The sequence below is a fragment of the Triticum urartu genome, chromosome 7A, assembly GCF_056163025.1.
Source record: "Triticum urartu cultivar PI428250 chromosome 7A, HENAU_Tu73, whole genome shotgun sequence".
NCBI classification, from domain to species: domain Eukaryota; kingdom Viridiplantae; phylum Streptophyta; class Magnoliopsida; order Poales; family Poaceae; genus Triticum; species Triticum urartu.
Genome location: NC_141879.1, coordinates 24144220 through 24166647, shown reverse-complemented (window position 1 = coordinate 24166647; position 22428 = coordinate 24144220). Strand labels below are relative to the sequence as shown.

The 22428-nt window shown below is 41.7% G+C and overlaps 2 protein-coding genes and 1 pseudogene across 2 annotated transcripts; 2 read left to right on the top strand and 1 right to left on the bottom strand.

The window, feature by feature from the left end:
* The first annotated feature begins 5288 nt into the window (after positions 1 to 5288).
* Positions 5289 to 6702, top strand: LOC147957156 (uncharacterized). Its single transcript, XM_087531599.1, has 3 exons — positions 5289 to 5420; positions 5515 to 5823; positions 6046 to 6702. Exons 1-3 carry the CDS (start codon positions 5289 to 5291, stop codon positions 6700 to 6702), a joined length of 1098 nt encoding a protein of 365 aa, XP_087387725.1.
* A 62-nt stretch (positions 6703 to 6764) lies between these two features.
* LOC147957155 (uncharacterized) lies at positions 6765 to 8695 on the top strand. Its single transcript, XM_087536602.1, has 4 exons — positions 6765 to 6868; positions 6948 to 7056; positions 7160 to 7303; positions 7771 to 8695. The coding sequence occupies exons 1-4, from the start codon at positions 6765 to 6767 to the stop codon at positions 8131 to 8133; spliced, it is 720 nt and encodes a 239-aa protein (XP_087392728.1). The 3' UTR covers positions 8134 to 8695.
* A 10737-nt stretch (positions 8696 to 19432) lies between these two features.
* Positions 19433 to 21475, bottom strand: LOC147957154 (uncharacterized; annotated as a pseudogene).
* Between the last annotated feature and the right edge of the window lie 953 nt (positions 21476 to 22428).

Genomic DNA, 22428 nt, shown 5'->3' with positions numbered 1-22428 from the left:
CATTTTTATTTATTTACGTGACCATTTTTTTGGCACCAGCCCTCCAAAAAAATGACCATGAAAAAAATACACACAAAATGTATAAGGAAAAATACCTACAAGAAATTTGCCATGGTCGGAACCCTACAAAAAGAACATCTGCTATGGTCAACTACGGAAGGAAATTCCAATGGGAAATTGCCATTGTCCATTACAACAGGAATAAAACACCTACACGACAAATTTGCGTATTAATCTACAATAAGAAAAAGCCTACAAGAAATTACCATGGCAGACATTTTCAAGTTGTAGCTAAGACTGATGCAAAGTTGATATCCTATAAAATAATGAAATTGCCATGTTTTAATTAATAAAATTGCCATGCCATAAATAGTAAAATGACCATGATCCAAAATAATAAAATTTGACATGCCATAAATAATAAATTGCCATGATGTATAAAATAAACTGCCACATATCCAGCATTTTATATAGAGAGATAACATGTAAAAAAAGAGGACAATAATTAAATAAATAGTTAATGTATCATAAGATTGGGAACTTCATAAAAGAATGAATAACATAAATTATTCTAAAAAAGACAATAGAAAAGCAAACAACATAAAAGTACCTAAAAAATCATGGCAACAGTGTGTAAAAAATTATCCTCAAAATAAGATAACATGGTAAAATACAAAAAATATATTCTACAACATGGTTAATTTAGAAAAGTTTGTCGTGCTCACATCGAAAATTGTTGAATATAATTGATTTCTAAATATCTAGGGAATTTTAGGAAATTATAAGTTGTGCCTAATGACTGCTAACAATCATTTGAATTTGCCCAAATTAGTATTGACCATGCTTTCCTATGTCCAAAGTTGCCACCACAAATCAAACAAAAAATGCCAATAGTTCAAGTCGTAGACTTGACATTGGTGCTCGCATTATTCCTGGATTTATTTTAGGCTTCCCGCGATGTTCGTTCAGTGGAAGGAGACGTTCTCGTCAACTGGGAGGCGCATGTTTTTGACTTTGTAAAATTTCAAGATGCTATGTCGGCTCGGGCTTCTCGGAGATGCTCATAGGGGTAGGGTGTGCGTGTGTGCGTGCGTTCATAGGGTTGAATGTATGCTCGTGTATGTGAGCGGCTTTGATTGTACTGTGTTAAAAAAACTGTCATGTTCGATATCACCCAAAAATTTGCAAAGATCTAAACAGACTAAACTAAACTACTTTGTGTGATGTGATGCAAAAAAGTAGCAATGGTGTAAACAATGAATCTGTCATGTTCTATAACACAAAGGACAAAAAACAATTGCCATAATATATGCTATGAAAAACTTTGCCATCGTGTATGCAATGAAACTACCATGATTTGTATCACCAAACATATTGCAATGATCATGCATCATTGCAATTGTACATATATCATGACACCAAAGCTTATATAATGGTCATTTTGTAACTAAAATTCAAAATTTTGTCATGTGACCATTACAATTTTTATTAAAAAAATCATGTTGTAGAGAACAAACTTTCCTACATTTTCCATGTGACAATGACAAAATTTTCCTTGCTTGCCATGATTTGGAACACAAGATTTCATAAGTTTGCCATGTGAATTCATTTTTTTTGTGAATTTGCCATGTTACCACCACAAAATCATCATCAAAATAATTGTCTTGTTGCAGAGAGCAACATTCCTACAACAATGTTCTGACATTTCCATGTGACCATTAATATATTCCCCTCAAATTTGGCAATGTTTAGGAAAAAATGGATCCACATATTCCATTAGCATGTACGTAAGACTATAATTATGCCATGGTGTACAAAAACAATTTTTTTACAATTCTCATGTCACTAGTAGAAAACATTTTCAAACTTTGCATACAAATAGTACATTTGCCATGTGACCATTACAAGCTTTACTGTAAATATGTGACACGATTTATGACACATAATTTTCTAAATTTGCAATGTATCTAAGCAATATTTTTACAAATTTGACATTTTGTACAAAACAAAAAACCATAAAAAAATGCCACGTGACCAGTAGATAGAATGTTCAAAATTTAGCATGTTTTATTGGCAAAAAATCCAGCATTTGCCATGTGAGCATTACAAGCTTTACTGTAAACATGTGACATGATTTATGACACATAATTTTCTAAATTTGCAGTGTATCTGAGCAATATTTTTACAAATTTGACATTTTGTATGAAACAAAAATACATAAAAAAGTACCACGTGACCAGTAGATACATGTTCAAAATGTAGCATGTTTTAGAGGCAAAAAATCCTGCATTTGCCATGTGACCATTACAAGCTTTACTGTAAATATGTGACATGATTTATGACACATAATGTTCTAAATTTACAATGTATCTGAGCAATATTTCTACAAATTTGACATTTTGTATGAAACAAAAATTGATAAAAAAGTGCAACGTGACCAGTAGATAGCATGTTCAAAATTTAGCATGTCTTACAGGCAAAAAATCCAGCATTTGCCATGTGACCATTACAAGCTTTACTGTAAATATGTGACATGATCTATGACACATAATTTTTTTAATTTGGAATGTATCTGAGCAATATTTTTACAAATTTGACATTTTGTACAAAACAAAAATTCATAAAAAAGTGCCACGTGACCAGTAGATAGCATGTTGAGGCAAAAAATCCAGCATTTGCCATGTGACCATTACAAGCTTTACTGTAAATATGTGACATGATTTATGAACATAATTTTCTAAATTTGGAATGTATCTAAGCAATATTTTTACAAATTTGACATTTTGTACAAAACGAAAATTCACAAAAAAGTGCCACGTGACCAGTAGATAGCATGTTCAAAATGTAGCATGTTGAGGCAAAAATTCCAGCATTTGCCATGTGACGATTACAAGCTTTACTGTAAATATGTGACATGATTTATGACACATAATTTTCTAAATTTGCAATGTATCTGAGCAATATTTTTACAAATTTGACATTTTATATGAAGCAAAAATTCATAAAAAAGTGCCACGTGACCAGTAGATAGCATGTTCAAAATTTAGCATGTTGAGGCAAAAAATCCAACATTTGCCATGTGACCATTACAAGCTTTACTGTAAATATGTGACATGACTTATGACACATAATTTTCTAAATTTGCAATGTATGTGAGCAATATTTTTTCAAATTTGACATTTTGTACAAAACAAAAAATCATAAAAAAGTGCCATGTGACCAGTAGATAGCATGTTCAAAATTTAGCATGTTTTAGAGGCAAAAAATCCAGCATTTGCCCTGTGACCACTACAAGCTTCACTGTAAATATGTGACATGATTTATGACACATAATTTACTAAATTTGCAATGTATCTGAGCAATATTTTTACAAATTTGACATTTTGTACAAAACAAAAATTCATAAAAAAGTGCCACGTGACCAGTAGATAGCATGTTCAAAATTTAGCATGTTTTAGAGGCAAAAAATCCAGCATTTGACATGTGAACATTACAAGATTTATTGTAAATATGTGACATGATTTATGACACATAATTTTCTAAATTTGCAATGTATCTGAGCAATATTTTTACAAATTTAACATTTTGTACAAAGCAAAAATTCATAAAAAAGTGACACGTGACCAGTAGATAGCATGTTCAAAATTTAGCATGTTTTAGAGGCAAAAAATCTGACATTTAAAAAATGTGACCATTACAAGCTTTACTGTAAATATGTGACATCATTTATGACACATAATTTCTAAATTTGCAATGTATCTAGCCAATATTTTTACAAATTTGACATTTTTGTACAAAACAAAAAATCATAAAAAAGTGCCACGTGACCATTAGATAGCATGTTCAAAATTTAGCATGTTTTAGAGGCAAAAAAATCAGCATTTGCCATGTGACCACTACAAGCTTTGCTGTAAATATGTGACATGATTTATGACACATAATTTACTAAATTTGCAATGTATCTGAGCAATATTTTTACAAATTTGACATTTTGTACAAAACAAAAATTCATAAAAAAGTGACACGTGACCAGTAGATAGCATGTTCAAAATTTAGCATGTTTTAGAGGAAAAAAATCCAGCACTTGCCATGTGACCAGTACAAGCTTGACTGTAAATATGTGACATGATTTATGACACATAATTTTCTAAATTTGCAATGTATCTGAGCAATATTTTTACAAATTTAACATTTTGTACAAAGCAAAAATTCATAAAAAGGTGCCACATGACCAGTAGATAGCATGTTCAAAATTTAGCATGTTTTAGAGGCAAAAAATCCAGCATTTACCATGTGACCATTACAAGCTTTACTGTAAATATGTGACATGATTTATGACACATAATTTCTAAATTTGCAATGTATCTGACCAATATTTTTACAAATTTGACGTTTTTGTATGAAATAAAAATTCATAAAAAAGTGCTATCTGACCAGTAGATACCATGTTCAAAATTTAGCACGTTTTAGAGGCAAAAAATTCAGCATTTTCTATGTGACCATTACAAGCTTTGCTGTTAATATGTGACATGATTTATGACACATAATTTTTAAATTTGCAATGTAACTGAGCAATATCTGTACAAATTTGACATTTTGTAGAAAACAAAAATTCATAAAAAAGTGCCACGTGACCAGTAGATAGCATGTTCAAAATTTAGCATGTTTTAGAGGCAAAAAATCCAGCATTTGCCATGTGACCATTACAAGCTTTACTGTAAATATGTGACATGATTTATGACACATAATTTTCTAAATTTGCCATGTAACTGAACAACATCTGTGCAAATTTGACATTTTTGTACAAAACAAAAATTCATAAAAAAGTGCCACGTGACCAGCGGGCCGGCAAGGAGACGGTTGGTAAATGCAGATCTTTCCGTCTTCACCTGGTGGCGGCCATGTTCCAACATCCGGTTCGTCGCCGCCTCGCCGCGGCGGCATTGAACTGGAACCGAGCCACCGCCACTGGCCATTTTGGGGCCGGCGGAGTCCGATAGCTTGGTCGGACCAAGGCGGCGATCGACGGCGACCCTGCGTCGGGTCAGGAGAAGGCGCATTATATGCCGCCCCTTTTCAGCACGACGAGGGCAGATTTGGCCAAATACTCCACCACGCTGGATCCGAAGGAGGAGCAGCCGACCTTCTCATGGGAGCTCCAGGACCTGCTCAACGAAGACTTGTACAAGGACCGGACAAGTTCTTTCTTCACTCCTTTTGGTTTCCACCTGCATACCCAACTCCAATCTGCTACTCCGTAATTAATCTGTTGCCGCTGCGACATTCAGATGAAGAGAATCCCGGCGACTTTCACCTCAATCAGAGACTACACGAGGTCCTTCATGGTGCCACTGATGGAAGAGAGGCGCGCCGGCGTCCGCGCCGCGCTGGAAGGCATCGGCCACGCACCGGTGGCTAAGGTAGACTGAGGAGTACCGTCCACTCTCCGATCGGTCACTGTTAGGGTACACTCTCTGGTCGTCGACTGGTGACGGCGACTGTTATTTCCCCAAGGACGACATTGTGGTGCTGTTGACGCACCGGAGGCCGACGTGCACGTCGGCGCCGGAGCAGTCGTGCGCCATAGCTATCGTTAGAGGCGACGCAGTGATCGAGGGTTTCAATGTCCACACTCTGGTTGAGCTGCTGTCAGGTAGTCTACCGCTCAAACAACATAACGGAAGGGCAGAAAAGATCGCGTTATCTCTTTTCGCGGTGCACCTGATCAACCAGAAGACGGCAATGTATGCTCCGAGCCGGCTACCCACCACCGATCACAGGGACATTAAGCTCATTGAGAAAATTGCCAAGTATGCTCCAATGGTATGCATTTTTCTTGATTGTTCACATGGTTTCCTCTTTAGTTTCTCTAGCTACCAACTGCTCTCAGTCAGTATGTTGCGACCTACTACGTCTGTTTCTAAATGTAAGACATTTTGGTAGTTCAATCTGAGAGCGGACGGTATTTATGTATGACAGAAATTTCGGTTGTTGTAAATGTAAGACAGAGGGAGTATTTATGTATGTTTCATGTTATCATGGCAGGTTGGCCAAGAGCGCAATTTGTTGTTGCCAAAACCACCTCCACAAATACCACCAGACAAGGCGCTTGATGATGGTCTCGAGAAATTCAAGCTCAACCCCTCACAGCACAAAGCGGTGCTGGACTGCGTTTCAGCAATGCAACAAGATACGTCGTGTTGGGTGCGCCTCATCTGCGAGCCTCCCGGGACAGGGAAAACCAAGACCATGGTGCCCCTGTTGTGGTCCATGATGATGAAGAACCACAGGACACTGGCCCTCGCCCCCACCAACACCGCGATGATGGAGGTCGCGTCCAGTCTCCTCGCTCTCTTCGATCGCGATTCTCCCTTCTCCTGGAGTGACGTGGTGGTGCTTGGCAGCAAGGATCATATCTATGCCGTGGATGCAAACCTCAAGAAGATGTTACTCCACAGGCGTATTTGCCGGCTCAGTGATGTCGAGGACTGGGGCGACCATTTGAACAACTTGTTATACCTTCTTGAGAAGTCGTGGAGTTTGTATTGCTCGTACCGTTGGGACGCCAGGAAGGAGTACGAGGAATGTGATTGGGAAACCTTGGGGGACCTCCTGCGGTCGAGTGAATTGCAAAAAACCACCACATTGAAGCCTAGGGTTGCAGAAAAGACTCTTCTATGTTTTTGTGCCAGAAAACACTGATTTCGCGCCTAATCATTTGCAGAAAACACCAAACCTTCTGTTGGGGCATTTTAAGCACTATTATGACAGGTGGGGCCCGATTTTGGGGACGTGGCATCACGGCCGCGAGCTCACGCCGTCTAACGGCGTGGCGGCCGCTACTGCTCTGGCGTGTGGGTAAAAACAGGTTCGATCCAGCTCTCTCCTCACACTTCGCCTCTTCCTCGCCCTCTCCTCACTCTGTTCTTCCTCCCCGGCGCCGCCAGACCGCCGACCGCCATTCTGCTGCTCCCCGGTGCCATGGTGTCGTGGAGCGACGAGACCAGTGAGGATTCAGTCCTGAACATCTCCTCCTCCTGCGATGGCATCATCAAGGTCAGTTGGTTAGATACCTAGAGCTAGGGTTAGGGTTAGTGAATTGGGGATTTTTTCACTGAGCTCAATCTGAACCTAGCCTTCTCTTTGCTTGCTCCCACAGCTTCCAGCTACGATGCACGATCCAAATTTCAATGGCACTGACGCAGATGTGAATGTGTTGTGTGAACACGGTGAGCCGGCCGAACGCTTTGTAGCATTTGAAGGGATGCACACGGGCAGGAGGTTTCTTGGATGTGCTAATAAGGTATGATTCACATCCTGTGTAAAGGAAGCTGTTTGCTTAATGCTTTGTTTATCAAGCTCTTAAGATTTTTTTAGCTTGGTCTTTGTTTTGCCTATTATGACATGCCTTGTCATTAGTGAATTTTTTTAGCTTGTTCTTACCACACATTGTTTATTGTGGCCAGTGCTTACTCCTTTGTTTATCAAGTTGTTAAGCTTGGTTAAGTGCTTTGTCTTTGTTTAATTTGCTTTAGCCACTGTGTTGGAGTGTGTTCTCATTAGTGGATGGTAGTCATTGTTTATTATGGTCAGTGCTTAATGACTTGTTTATCAGTGGGCATTGTTAATTTGTCTGCTGTATGGTAAGGAACCTGTGAGTGCTTAGTGACTTGTTAATTTGTCTATTTAACAGTGCACATATTAGATACATGAACCTGTTGGTTTGATGGTCTTAGACAATTATTTATTCTTTTATTGTTTATAATACATGAAGGCATAAACTGTGGAGTAGTTCAATTGATTGATTTTGAATGGCCAGACTCAATGGAGAAGGCATTGGCCAAGCTATGGGATATGTATGAGGAGACTAAGTCAGCTAGGACCAATGACAATCTAGAGAGTTCCTTTGCAATTCACAACCTGACAAAAGAGAAGAAACTACAAGAGAACTATGACAGTTTGTATGCTGATGTGAATGCTCTTTTGAATGCCCAGCAGGAGAGGGGTGTGGAGTTAACCAATCAAAAGGAGCAGAAGCAATATCTTGAAGTGAAGATTGCTGAGCTTGAAACTGTAGTTGGCAACTTGAAGGCAGAGTTGTCAAAGAAAGAGGAGGAGAAGAAGAAACTATAGGAGAACTATGACAGTTTGTATGCTGATGTGAATTCTCTCTTGGATACCCAGCAGCAGAGGGGTGTGGAGTTAAACAATCAGAAGGAGCAGAAGGAATATGTTGATGTGAAGATTGTTGAGCTTGAGACTGTAGTGGGGAACTTGAAGGCAGAGCTGTCAAAGACAGAGGAGGAGAAGAAGAAGATGCTGCTAAACTATGAAACTCTGAAGAACCTGACATATGCTAAGCCAATGTGATTAGGAACTTGAAGTTCAATCATTTGAAGGAGAAGGAGAGGCTCACAGAAGAGAGGCTTAAACTGCAGTATCACATTTCTGAGCTTAAAAAGTCTGAGGAAAAGATAAAGTTGAAGCTTCAGGGTGTGAAGGCCATCTTAGATGAGTAGGGTGCCTTCTAGTATGATAATCATCTATTAGTCTCTAGATGATAATCTTCTATCCAGTACTTTAGTATGAACTTGTGACACAAGTACTTCAGTGATGAATTTGTGATCTATGGTGTTGGATCCAGCAGTGTTGTAATCAAGATGATAATCATCTATTAAGTACTTTAGTATCTATTTCTGAAACTTTGTCTATGTATTTTGTGAACCTTTGTCTATGTATTTTGTGAGATCAGGTGTTGGATCCAACCTTGATGAACCTTTATGAATGTGAGTGAACTTTGATTGTCATGTGCTAAGTTAGTAAATTCTGTCATCTAGATTCATGGATTTGACCCTAGGGTTCACCTTGAGCCTCATCTTGTCGACATATCAATGATTTGACCCTAGGGTTCACCTTGAGCCTCATCTTGTCGACATATCGATGATTTGACCCTAGGGTTTACCTTGAGCCTCATCTTGTCGACATATCGATGATTTGACCCTAGGGTTCACCTTGAGCCTCATCTTGTCAACATATCGATGATTTGACCCTAGGGTTCACCTTGAGCCTCATCTTGTCGACACATCGGTGATTTGACCCTAGGGTTCACCTTGAGCCTCATCTTGTCGATATATCGATGATTTGACCCTAGGGGTTACCTTGAGCCTCATCTAGTCGATATATCGATGATTTGACCCTATGTGTCACCTTAAACCTCATCTTGTCGACATATCAATGATTTGACCCTAGGAGTTATCTTGAGCCTCATCTTGTCGATATATCGATGATTTGACCCTAGGGGTGACCTTGAGCCTCATCTTGTCGATATATCGATGATTTGACCCTAGGTGTCACCTTGAGCCTCATCTTGTCGATATACCGATTATTTGACCCTAGGGTTTGTTGGGGAACGCAGTAATTTCAAAAAAAATCTACGCACACGCAAGATCATGGTGATGCATAGCAACGAGAGGGGAGAGTGTTGTCTACGTACCCTCGTAGACCGACTGCGGAAGCGATGACGCAACGTAGAGGAAGTAGTCGTACCTCTTCCCGATCCGACCGATCCAAGTACCGTTACTCCGGCACCTCCGAGTTCTTAGCACACGTACAGCTCGATGACGCTCCCCGGGCTCCGATCCAGCAAAGCTTCGGGGATGAGTTCCGTCAGCACAACGGCGTGGTGACGATGATGATGTTCTACCGACGCAGGGCTTCGCCTAAGCACTACAACGGTATGACCGAGGTGGAATATGCTGGAGGGGGGCACCGCACACGGCTAAGGAACGATCACGAGGATCAACTTGTGTGTTCTAGGGTGCCCCCTTGCCCCCGTATATAAAGGAGCAAGGGGGAGGCCGGCCGGCCCTATGGGGCGCGCCAAGGGGAGGGGGGGTCCTCCTCCTAGTGGGAGTAGGACTCCCCTTTCCTAGTCCAACTAGGAGACTTGAGGGGGAAGGAAAGAGAGGGAGAGGGAGAGGGAAAGGGGGGCCGCGCCCCCCCCTCCTAGTCCAATTCGGACTCCCCATGAGGGGGGGGGCGCCACCTCTTGGGCTGCTGCCCTCTCTCTCCCCTCAGGCCCAATAAGGCCCATTACTTCCCCGGGGGGTTCCCGTAACCCCTCCGGCACTCCGGTTTTCTCCAAAATCACCCGGAACAATTCCGGTGTCCGAATATAGCCATCCTATATATCAATCTTTATGTCTCGAACATTTCGAGACTCCTCGTCATGTCCGTGATCACATCCGGGACTCCGAACTAACTTCGGTACATCAAAATGCATAAACTCATAATAACTGTCATCGTAACGTTAAGCGTGCGGACCCTACGGTTCGAGAACAATGTAGACATGACCGAGACAAATCTCTGGTCAATAACCAACAGCGGGACCTGGATGCCCATATTGGCTCCTACATATTCTACGAAGATCTTTATCGGTCAGACCGCATAACAACATACGTTGTTCCCTTTGTCATCGGTATGTTACTTGCCCGAGATTCGATCGTCGGTATCCAATACCTAGTTCAATCTCGTTACCGGCAAGTCTCTTTACTCGTTCTGTAATGCATCATCCCGCAACTAACTCATTAGTTGCAATGCTTGCAAGGCTTATGTGATGTGCATTACCGAGAGGGCCAAGAGATACCTCTCCGACAATCGGAGTGACAAATCCTAATCTCGAAATACGCCAACCCAACATCTACCTTTGGAGACACCTATAGAGCACCTTTATAATCACCCATTTACGTTGTGACGTTTGGTAGCACACAAAGTGTTCCTCTGGCAAACGGGAGTTGCATAATCTCATCGTCATAGGAACATGTATAAGTCATGAAGAAAGCAATAGCAACATACTAAACGATCGGGTGCTAAGCTAAGGAAATGGGTCATGTCAATCAGATCATTCACCTAATGATGTGATCTCGTTAATCAAATAACAACTCTTTGTTTATGGTTAGGAAACATAACCATCTTTGATTAACGAGCTAGTCAAGTAGAGGCATACTAGTGACACTCTGTTTGTCTATGTATTCACACATGTATTATGTTTCCGGTTAATACAATTCTAGCATGAACAATAAACCTTTATCATGATATAAGGAAATAAATAATAACTTTATTATTGCCTCTAGGGCTTATTTCCTTCAGTCTCCCACTTGCACTAGAGTCAATAATCTAGATTACACAGTAATGATTCTAACACCCATGGAGCTTTGGTGCTGATCATGTTTTGCTCGTGGAAGAGGCTTAGTCAACGGGTCTGCTACATTTAGCTCCGTATGTATCTTGCAAATCTCTATGTCTCCCACCTGGACTAGATCCCGGATGGAATTGAAGCGTCTCTTGATGTGTTTGGTTCTCTTGTGAAATCTGGATTCCTTTGCCAAGGCAATTGCACCAGTATTGTCACAAAAGATTTTCATTGGACCCGATGCACTAGGTATGACACCTAGATCGGATATGAACTCCTTCATCCAGACTCCTTCGTTTGCTGCTTCCGAAGCAGCTATGTACTCCGCTTCACATGTAGATCCCACCACGATGCTTTGTTTAGAACTGCACCAACTGACAGCTCCACCGTTTAATGTAAACACGTATCCGGTTTGCGATTTAGAATCGTCCGGATCAGTGTCAAAGCTTGCATCAACGTAACCGTTTACGATGAGCTCTTTGTCACCTCCATATACGAGAAACATATCCTTAGTCCTTTTCAGGTATTTCAGGATGTTCTTGACCGCTGTCGAGTGATCCACTCCTGGATTACTTTGGTACCTCCCTGCTAGACTTATAGCAAGGCACACATCAGGTCTGGTACACAGCATTGCATACATGATAGAGCCTATGGCTGAAGCATAGGGAACATCTTTCATTTTCTCTCTGTCTTCTGTAGTGGTCGGGCATTGAGTCTGACTCAACTTCACACCTTGTAACACAGGCAAGAACCCTTTCTTTGCTTGATCCATTTTGAACTTCTTCAAAATCTTGTCAAGGTATGTGCTTTGTGAAAGTCCAATTAAGCGTCTTGATCTATCTCTATAGATCTTTATGCCTAATATGTAAGCAGCTTCACCGAGATCTTTCATTGAAAAACTTTTATTCAAGTATCCCTTTATGCTATCCAGAAATTCTATATCATTTCCAATCAGTAATATGTCATCCACATATAATATCAGAAATGCTACAGAGCTCCCACTCACTTTCTTGTAAATACAGGCTTCTCCGAAAGTCTGTATAAAACCAAATGCTTTGATCACACTATCAAAGCGCTTATTCCAACTCCGAGAGGCTTGCACCAGTCCATAAATGGATCGCTGGAGCTTGCACACTTTGTTAGCTCCCTTTGGATCTACAAAACCTTCCAGTTGCATCATATACAACTCTTCTTCCAGAAATCCATTCAGGAATGCAGTTTTGACATCCATCTGCCAAATTTCATAATCATAAAATGCGGCAATTGCTAACATGATTCGGACAGACTTAAGCATCACTACGGGTGAGAAGGTCTCATCGTAGTCAACCCCTTGAACTTGTCGAAAACCTTTTGCAACAAGTCGAGCTTTGTAGACAGTAATATTACCGTCAGCGTTAGTCTTCTTCTTGAAGATCCATTTATTCTCAATTGCTTGCCGATCACCGGGCAAGTCAACCAAAGTCCATACTTTGTTCTCATACATGGATCCCATCTCAGATTTCATGGCTTCAAGCCATTTTGCGGAATCTGGGCTCACCATCGCTTCTTCATAGTTCGTAGGTTCATCATGATCTAGCAGCATGATTTCCAGAACAGGATTACCGTACCACTCTGGTGCGGATCTTACTCTGGTTGATCTACGAGGTTCAGTAGTATCTTGTCCTGAAGTTTCATGATCATTATCATTAGCTTCCTCACTTATTGGTGTAGGTGTCGCAGAAACAGTTTTCTGTGATGTACTACTTTCCAATAAGGGAGCAGGTACAGTTACCTCGTCAAGTTCTACTTTCCTCCCACTCACTTCTTTCGAGATAAACTCCTTCTCTAGAAAGGATCCATTCTTAGCAACGAATGTCTTGCCTTCGAATCTGTGATAGAAGGTGTACCCAACAGTCTCTTTTGGGTATCCTATGAAGACACATTTCTCCGATTTGGGTTCGAGCTTATCAGGTTGAAGCTTTTTCACATAAGCATCGCAGCCCCAAACTTTAAGAAACGACAACTTTGGTTTCTTGCCAAACCATAGTTCATAAGGCGTCGTCTCAACGGATTTTGATGGTGCCCTATTTAACGTGAATGCGGCCGTCTCTAAAGCATAACCCCAAAACGATAGCGGTAAATCAGTAAAAGACATCATAGATCGCACCATATCTAGTAAAGTACGATTACGACGTTCGGACACACCATTACGCTATGGTGTTCCGGGTGGCGTGAGTTGCGAAACTATTCCGCATTGTTTCAAATGTACACCAAACTCGTAACTCAAATATTCTCCTCCACGATCAGATCGTAGAAACTTTATTTTCTTGTTACGATGATTTTCAACTTCACTCTGAAATTCTTTGAACTTTTCAAATGTTTCAGACTTGTGTTTCATTAAGTAGATATACCCATATCTGCTTAAGTCATCTGTGAAGGCGAGAAAATAACGATATCCGCCACGAGCCTCAATATTCATCGGACCACATACATCGGTATGTATGATTTCCAACAAATCTGTTGCTCTCTCCATAGTACCGGAGAACGGCGTTTTAGTCATCTTGCCCATGAGGCACGGTTCACAAGTACCAAGTGATTCATAATCAAGTGGTTCCAAAAGCCCATCAGTATGGAGTTTCTTCATGCGCTTTATACCGATATGACCTAAACGGCAGTGCCACAAATAAGTTGCACTATCATTATCAACTTTGCATCTTGGCTTCAACATTATGAATATGTGTGTTACTACTATCGAGATTCATCAAAAATAGACCACTCTTCAAAGGTGCATGACCATAAAAGATATTACTCATATAAATAGAACAACCATTATTCTCTGATTTAAATGAATAACCATCTCGCATCAAACAAGATCCAGATATAATGTTCATGCTCAACGCTGGCACCAAATAACAATTATTTAGGTCTAATACTAATCCCGAAGGTAGATGTAGAGGTAGCGTGCCGACCGCGATCACATCGACTTTGGAACCATTTCCCACGCGCATCGTCACCTCGTCCTTTGCCAGTGTTCGCTTAATCCGTAGTCCCTGTTTCGAGTTGCAAATATTAGCAACAGAACCAGTATCAAATACCCAGGTGCTACTGCGAGCTCTAGTAAGGTACACATCAATAACATGTATATCATATATACCTTTGTTCACCTTGCCATCCTTCTTATCCGCCAAATACTTGGGGCAGTTCCGCTTCCAATGACCAGTCTGCTTGCAATAGAAGCACTCAGTTTCAGGCTTAGGTCCAGACTTGGGTTTCTTCTCCTGAGCAGCAACTTGCTTGCTGTTCTTCTTGAAGTTCCTCTTCTTCTTCCCTTTGCCCTTTTTCTTGAAACTAGTGGTCTTGTTGACCATCAACACTTGATGCTCCTTCTTGATTTCTACCTCCGCAGCTTTCAACATTGCGAAGAGCTCGGGAATAGTCTTATTCATCCCTTGCATATTATAGTTCATCACGAAGCTCTTGTAGCTTGGTGGCAGTGATTGGAGAATTCTGTCAATGATGCCATCATCTAGAAGATTAACTCCCAATTGAATCAAGTGATTATTATACCCAGACATTTTGAGTATATGCTCACTGACAGAACTGTTCTCCTCCATCTTGCAGCTATAGAACTTATTGGAGACTTCATATCTCTCAATCCGGGCATTTGCTTGAAATATTAACTTCAACTCCTGGAACATCTCATATGCTCCATGACGTTCAAAACGTCGTTGAAGTCCCAATTCTAAGCCGTAAAGCATGGCACACTGAACTATCGAGTAGTCATCAGCTTTGCTCTGCCAGACGTTCATAACATCTGGTGTTGCTCCAGCAGCAGGCCTGGCACCCAGCGGTGCTTCCAGGACGTAATTCTTCTATGCAGCAGTGAGGATAATCCTCAAGTTACGGACCCAGTCCGTGTAATTGCTACCATCATCTTTCAACTTTGCTTTCTCAAGGAACGCATTAAAATTCAACGGAACAACAGCACGGGCCATCTATCTACAATCAAACATACATAAGCAAGATACTATCAGGTACTAAGTTCATGATAAATTTAAGTTCAATTAATCATATTACTTAAGAACTCCCACTTAGATAGACATCCCTCTAATCCTCTAAGTGATCACGTGATCCAAATCAACTAAACCATAACCGATCATCACGTGAATGATTAGTTTTCAATGGTGAACATCATTATGTTGATCATATCTACTATATGATTCATGCTCGACCTTTCGGTCTCCGTGTTCCGAGGCCATATCTGCATATGCTAGGCTCGTCAAGTTTAACCTGAGTATTCTGCATGTGCAAAACTGGCTTGCACCCGTTGTAGATGGACGTAGAGCTTATCACACCCGATCATCACGTGGTCTATGGGCACGACGAACTTTGGCAACGGTGCATACTCAGGGAGAACACTTCTTGATAATTTAGTGAGAGATCATCTTATAATGCTACCGTCAATCAAAGCAAGATAAGATGCATAAAAGATAAACATCACATGCAATCAATATAAGTGATATGATATGGCCATCATCTTCTTGTGCTTGTGATCTCCATCTCCGAAGCACCGTCATGATCACCATCGTCACCGGCGCGACACCTTGATCTCCATCATAGCATCATTGTCGTCTCGCCTATCTTATGCTTCCACGACTATCGCTACCGCTTAGTGATAAAGTAAAGCATTACAGCGCGATTGCATTGCATACAATAAAGCGACAACCATATGGCTCCTGCCAGTTGCCGATAACTCGGTTACAAAACATGATCATCTCATACAATAAAATTTAGCATCATGTCTTGACCATATCACATCACAACATGCCCTGCAAAAACAAGTTAGACGTCCTCTACTTTGTTGTTGCAAGTTTTACGTGGCTGCTACGGGCTTAAGCAAGAACCAATCTCACCTATGCATCAAAACCACAACGATAGTTTGTCAAGTTGATGCCGTTTTAACCTTCGCAAGGACCGGGCGTAGCCATACTCGGTTCAACTAAAGTTGGAGAAACTGTCACCCGCAAGCCACCTCTGTGCAAAGCACGTCGGGAGAACCGGTCTCGCGTAAGCGTACGCGTAATGTTGGTCCGGGCCGCTTCGTCCAACAATACCGCCGAACCAAAGTATGACATGCTGGTAGGCAGTATGACTTATATCGCCCACAACTCACTTGTGTTCTACTCGTGCATATAACATCAACATATAAAACCTAGGCTCGGATGCCACTGTTGGGGAAAGCAGTAATTTCAAAAAATTTCCTACGCACACGCAAGATCATGGTGATGCATAGCAACGAGAGGGGAGAATGTTGTGTACGTACCCTCGTAGACCGACTGCGGAAGCGATGACGCAACGTAGAGGAAGTAGTCGTACGTCTTCCCTATCCGACCGATCCAAGTACCGTTACTCCGGCACCTCCGAGTTCTTAGCACACGTACAGCTCGATGACGCTCCCCGGGCTCCGATCCAGCAAAGCTTCGGGGATGAGTTCCGTCAGCACAACGGCGTGGTGACGATGATGATGTTCTACCGACGCAGGGCTTCGCCTAAGCACTACAACGGTATGACCGAGGTGGAATATGGTGGAGGGGGGCACCGCACACGGCAAAGGAATGATCACGAGGATCAACTTGTGTGTTCTAGGGTGCCCCCTTGCCCCCGTATATAAAGGAGCAGGGGGGAGGCCGGCCGGCCCTATGGGGCGCGCCAAGGGGAGGGGGAGTCCTCCTCCTAGTGGGAGTAGGACTCCCCTTTCCTAGTCCAACTAGGAGACTTGAGGGGGAAGGAAAGAGAGGGAGAGGAAGAGGGAAAGGGGGGCCGCCCCCCCTCCTAGTCCAATTTGGACTCCCCATGAGGGGGGCGCACCACCTCTTGGGCTGCTGCCCTCTCTCTCCCCTCAGGCCCAATAAGGCCCATTACTTTCCCGGGGGGTTCCGGTAACCCCTCCGGCACTCCGGTTTTCTCCGAAATCACCCGGAACAATTCTGGTGTCCGAATATAGCCATCCTATATATCAATCTTTATGTCTCGAACATTTCGAGACTCCTCGTCATGTCCGTGATCACATCTGGGACTCCGAACTGACTTCGGTACATCAAAATGCATAAACTCATAATAACTGTCATCGTAACGTTAAGCGTGCGGACCCTACGGTTCGAGAACAATGTAGACATGACTGAGAAAAATCTCTGGTCAATAACCAACAGCGGGACCTGGATGCCCATATTGGCTCCTACATATTCTACGAAGATCTTTATCGGTCAGACCGCATAACAACATACGTTGTTCCCTTTGTCATCGGTATGTTACTTGCCCGAGATTCGATCATCGGTATCCAATACCTAGTTCAATCTCGTTACCGGCAAGTCTCTTTACTCGTTCTGTAATGCATCATCCCGCAACTAACTCATTAGTTGCAATGCTTGCAAGGCTTATGTGATGTGCATTACCGAGAGGGCCCAGAGATACCTCTCCGACAATCGGAGTGACAAATCCTAATCTCAAAATACGCCAACCCAACATCTACCTTTGTAGACACCTGTAGAGCACCTTTATAATCACCCATTTACGTTGTGACGTTTGGTAGCACACAAAGTGTTCCTCCGGCAAACGGGAGTTGCATAATCTCATAGTCATAGGAACATGTATAAGTCATGAAGAAAGCAATAGCAACATACTAAACGATCGGGTGCTAAGCTAATGAAATGGGTCATGTCAATCAGATCATTCACCTAATGATGTGATCTCGTTAATCAAATAACAACTCTTTGTTTATGGTTAGGAAACATAACCATCTTTGATTAACGAGCTAGTCAAGTAGAGGCATACTAGTGACACTCTGTTTGTGTATGTATTCACACATGTGTTATGTTTCCGGTTAATACAATTCTAGCATGAATAATAAACATTTATCATGATATAAGGAAATAAATAATAACTTTATTATTGCCTCTAGGGCATATTTCCTTCAGGGTTTACCTTGAGCCTCATCTTGTCGATATATCGATGATTTGACCCTAGGGTGTCACCTTGAGCCTCATCTTGTCGATATATCGATGATTTGACCCTAGGGTTTACCTTGAGCCTCATCTTGTCGATATATCGATGATTTGACCCTAGGGTTTACCTTGAGCCTCATCTTGTCGATATATCGATGATTTGACCCTATGTTTCACCTTAAGCCTCATCTTGTCGACATATCGATGATTTGACCCTAGGGGTTATCTTGAGCCTCATCTTGTCGATATATCAATGATTTGACCCTAGGGTTTACCTTGAGCCTCATCTTGTCGATATATCGATGATTTGACCCTAAGGTTTACCTTGAGACTCATCTTGTCGATATATCGATGATTTGACCCTAGGGTGTCACCTTGAGCCTCATCTTGTCGATATATCGATGATTTGACCCTAGGGTTCACCTTGAGCCTCATCTTGTTGATATATCAATGATTTGACCCTAGGTGTCACCTTGAGCCTCATCTTGTCGACATATCGATGATTTGACCCTAGGGGTTACCTTGAGCCTCACCTTGTCGATATATAGATGATTTGACCCTAGGGGTGACCTTGAGCCTCATCTTGTCGATATATCGATGACCCTAGGTGTCACCTTGAGCCTCATCTTGTCGATATATCGATGATTTGACCCTAGGGGTCACCTTGAGCCTCATCTTGTCGATATATCGATAATTTGACCCTAGGGTTGACCTTGAGCCTCATCTTGTTGATATATCGATGATTTGACCCTAGGGTGTCACCTTGAGCCTCATCTTGTCGATATATCGATGATTTGAACCTAGGGTTCACCTTGAGCCTCATCTTGTCGACATATCGATGATTTGACCCTAGGGTTCACCTTGAGCCTCATCTTGTCGACATATCGATGATTTGACCCTAGGTGTCACCTTGAGCCTCATCTTGTCGACATATCGATGATTTGATCCAACAAGCCAAATTGAACATTGCAATGGCCTAAACAATCCAACAAGCTAACAGTACATCATATAACAATTACTAGTGAACATTGTAATGGCCATAATAACAAGCCAACTTAACAGAAGTAGAGAGGCTTAAGTACATTGCATCATATAGATTCATAGGTCCATAGATTACAGTACCATATCACATCATCATGAAACCAGATCCAACAACATAGCAAATACTAGTTCAGCCAGATTACAGTACCACAAGTTGTTGCCAAAATAGATCTTAGCAATTACTAGTTTAGCTAGATCACATCATCATCAAGGTTCAACATCAGTTCCCAGAAGCATAGAAATAGTCTTTCAGCCTGCTGGGTTGCTTTCTCTGTCTTGGTGGCAAGAATGGTGCTGATGTGGATGCTGCAGCTATTGAACCTCTCCTACTTGCTATAGCTGAAGAAGCTCTCCTGGCAGGAGTTGAGCTGGCTGCCCTTGTTGCTGCACCTGCAGTTGAAGAAGCTGCCCTTGGTGCTGGAGCTGTTGAAGAAGTTCCCCTTGGTGCTGCACTTGTTGATCCCCGTGGTGCTGTTTGTGCCTTGCTTCCTTGTGTGCTACCCTCCTCTGTGATGTTAGACTGCATATAAGAATTGTAGCAAGTTAATACATTCAAGTGTTAGAAAACAAAATCTGGCTGAACCTAGTGCTTGTACAAACCTGATGCTTGTTCTTTCTCAATGCTAACCCTGGTTTTAGAGGTTGTTTGCATGATGTGTATCTGTGACCTACAAGCTGGCAGTTGTTGCATGTAATTGAAGCCATCCTAGATGTATCTTTGGGTGCTGGTGGCTCAAACTGGCTCCTTCTCCTCTTGGTTTGCTTCTTCCCTGGCTTATCCTTGAACACTGGAGGTTCTATGTCTCTGCTATTGGTCTTGGTCCACAGATCTTGTCCTGATACAGGGAATATGATGGGGTTGTATGATGCCAGATACATTGGCTTTTTGAAAAAGTCATGTACAAAGTCTTTAGGCCTCAGTTTGGCTTTGGTGATAGCTGATACTGCATGATTGCATGGGATAGCAGTCATGTCCCATTTCATGCACCCACATGTCCTATGCTGCAGGTTAACTGAATAAGTTCTCCCATTGCTTGTCACTTGGTAGATATTTGGCCCAGCCATCAATGCTTGACAGTTCCTAGATTTTTTCTTTGCTTCTTCAAGCAACTCAGCATATGTTGGGCATATATCCCACTTGGCTACCTCTGTCTTAGTCCTATTGCCATTGAACCTAACCATCAACTTAGTCCTGATTCCATCTATCATACTCTTTATTGGTTTGCCCCTCACATCTAATATCATCTTGTTAAAGACCTCACTAATATTGTTGACAGCTAGGTCAGTTTTGCAATTGAAGTCCATTGCAAATCTAGCCCAAGTAGCTCTAGGAACTTTGTTAAGCCAAGCCCAAGCAGCCTTGCACTCATTTTTAAGAGCATCCATTGCAGCAAGATGGTCATGTTAAGTATAAGAGTAACTAGCTTTATCCATGTACTTCTTTAATTCTGACCCCCTAAAACCAGCAGTCTGGAAGTTTTGATAGATGTGTCTAAGGCAGAATCTATGTGGGCAGTTGGGGAATACATTGTTTGCAGCTTTAAGAAGGCCCTGTTTGGAGAAATCACCATAATCACAACTAAGCAATGTATATGACCAACAACTAATTAAGCAATTGTGAACTATGCAATTGTGAACTATGCAATTATGAACTAAGCAATTGTGAACTATGCAATTATGAACTAAGGAATTATGAAGCAATGTATATTATAAAATACAACTAAACATGGGAATTACCTTCTGTCTATCAGAGATTATGGTGTAATAACCAAATCTCCCTGATTCTCCACCAATTGCTATCTTCAGTTTCGATAGAAACCAAGTCCAACTGTTTGTGTCTTCTTTGTCCACAACTGCAAAAGCAATGGGATATATGTTATTATTCCCATCCCTTCCTGTGGCAGCCAGGATTTTTTGGCCAGTAGACAGCTTGATGAAGCATCCATCCACACATGCATTGGCACACAACACAAGTTAGAAACAAGGCATTCAAACAAGGCAAAGTAAAGAAAGTAAAGTAATCACCTATGAATGGTCTACATCCATTCAGAAATCCTTCCTTGCAAGCATTCAAACAGATGAACAGACCATGGAACCTTGGATTTTTGCTTGGATACTCCTTTAAGAACTTAGTAGTGACAATGCACCTACTACCTGGATTTGTGTCCAAGACAGCCTGCAAGTAATCCCTGATTCTGGTATACTGATCCCTCTGATCTCCTTGCACCATCTCAACTGCTTTGTTCTTAGCCCTGTAGGCCATATGAGTGCTAATATCAACTCCATACTTTCTCTTCAGGTTTTGCATTATTGTAGTTATTGGTGTGTTCAAGTCTGTTCTTGTTGCTTCTAACACCTGATGTGTGACCCACTTGGTAGTCACCTTGGTGCTCTCTGCTACAGCTGGATATGTGTGCAAAAAAATTGCCTTTCTAATGCAAAATGTTCTCTCATTTGCCAACACAGAAGCTGCAATGAAAAAAGGGCAATCTTCATGTTTGCAAATAGCTATGATTCTGTCGTTGCAGTTCCTATGAAACACATAGTTTCTGTTTTGAGCTATGTGGAATGTGAGAAGTGCCCTTCTAAATTGGTAAGCACTTTCAAAACAAAGCTTTTTTACAAACTGCATCTCTGGGCTCTCTCTATCCTCATCATACAAGATTCTTGGTTTGGGTTTTTTGGCCCTACTCTTATTGCCAAGCACAAAAGCTAGGGGTACTGCCCCATCATCCTCCTCCTTCAAATCACCAGGATTTGGATCCTCATCAGATGATGGCACCCAAACACCCTCAAATTGTCCAAACTTGCATGTGATCAACTAGTTGGCCCCTTTCTTACTTTCAACTTCTTCCTCTTTTCCCCTTGTGGTACCACCCCTTCTTCAATTTCCTCATCCTCTCCATGTTCCTCATGCACTACCTCTTCTTCTAGCTCATAAGGTTCTTCAACATCAGTGTCACCTTCAAAGTGTAAAAATGGGTCCTATATTTGCCTCCTCATCTCAGCCATCCTAGCCATGAAATCCTCATCTTGCTCCAAGTCAGAGTCATCTTCAGTTAGTAAAACATGAAGTTTTCTTTTAATTGCCTCCACCCTCTCAACACTCTTCTTATGCTTCTTATACCTCTGTATTTTATTCCTGCTCTTAAGCTCCATACTTCTTTCCAACTCCTCTTGCTCCAAATCAACATCTCCTGCATTTCCTTGATCCAT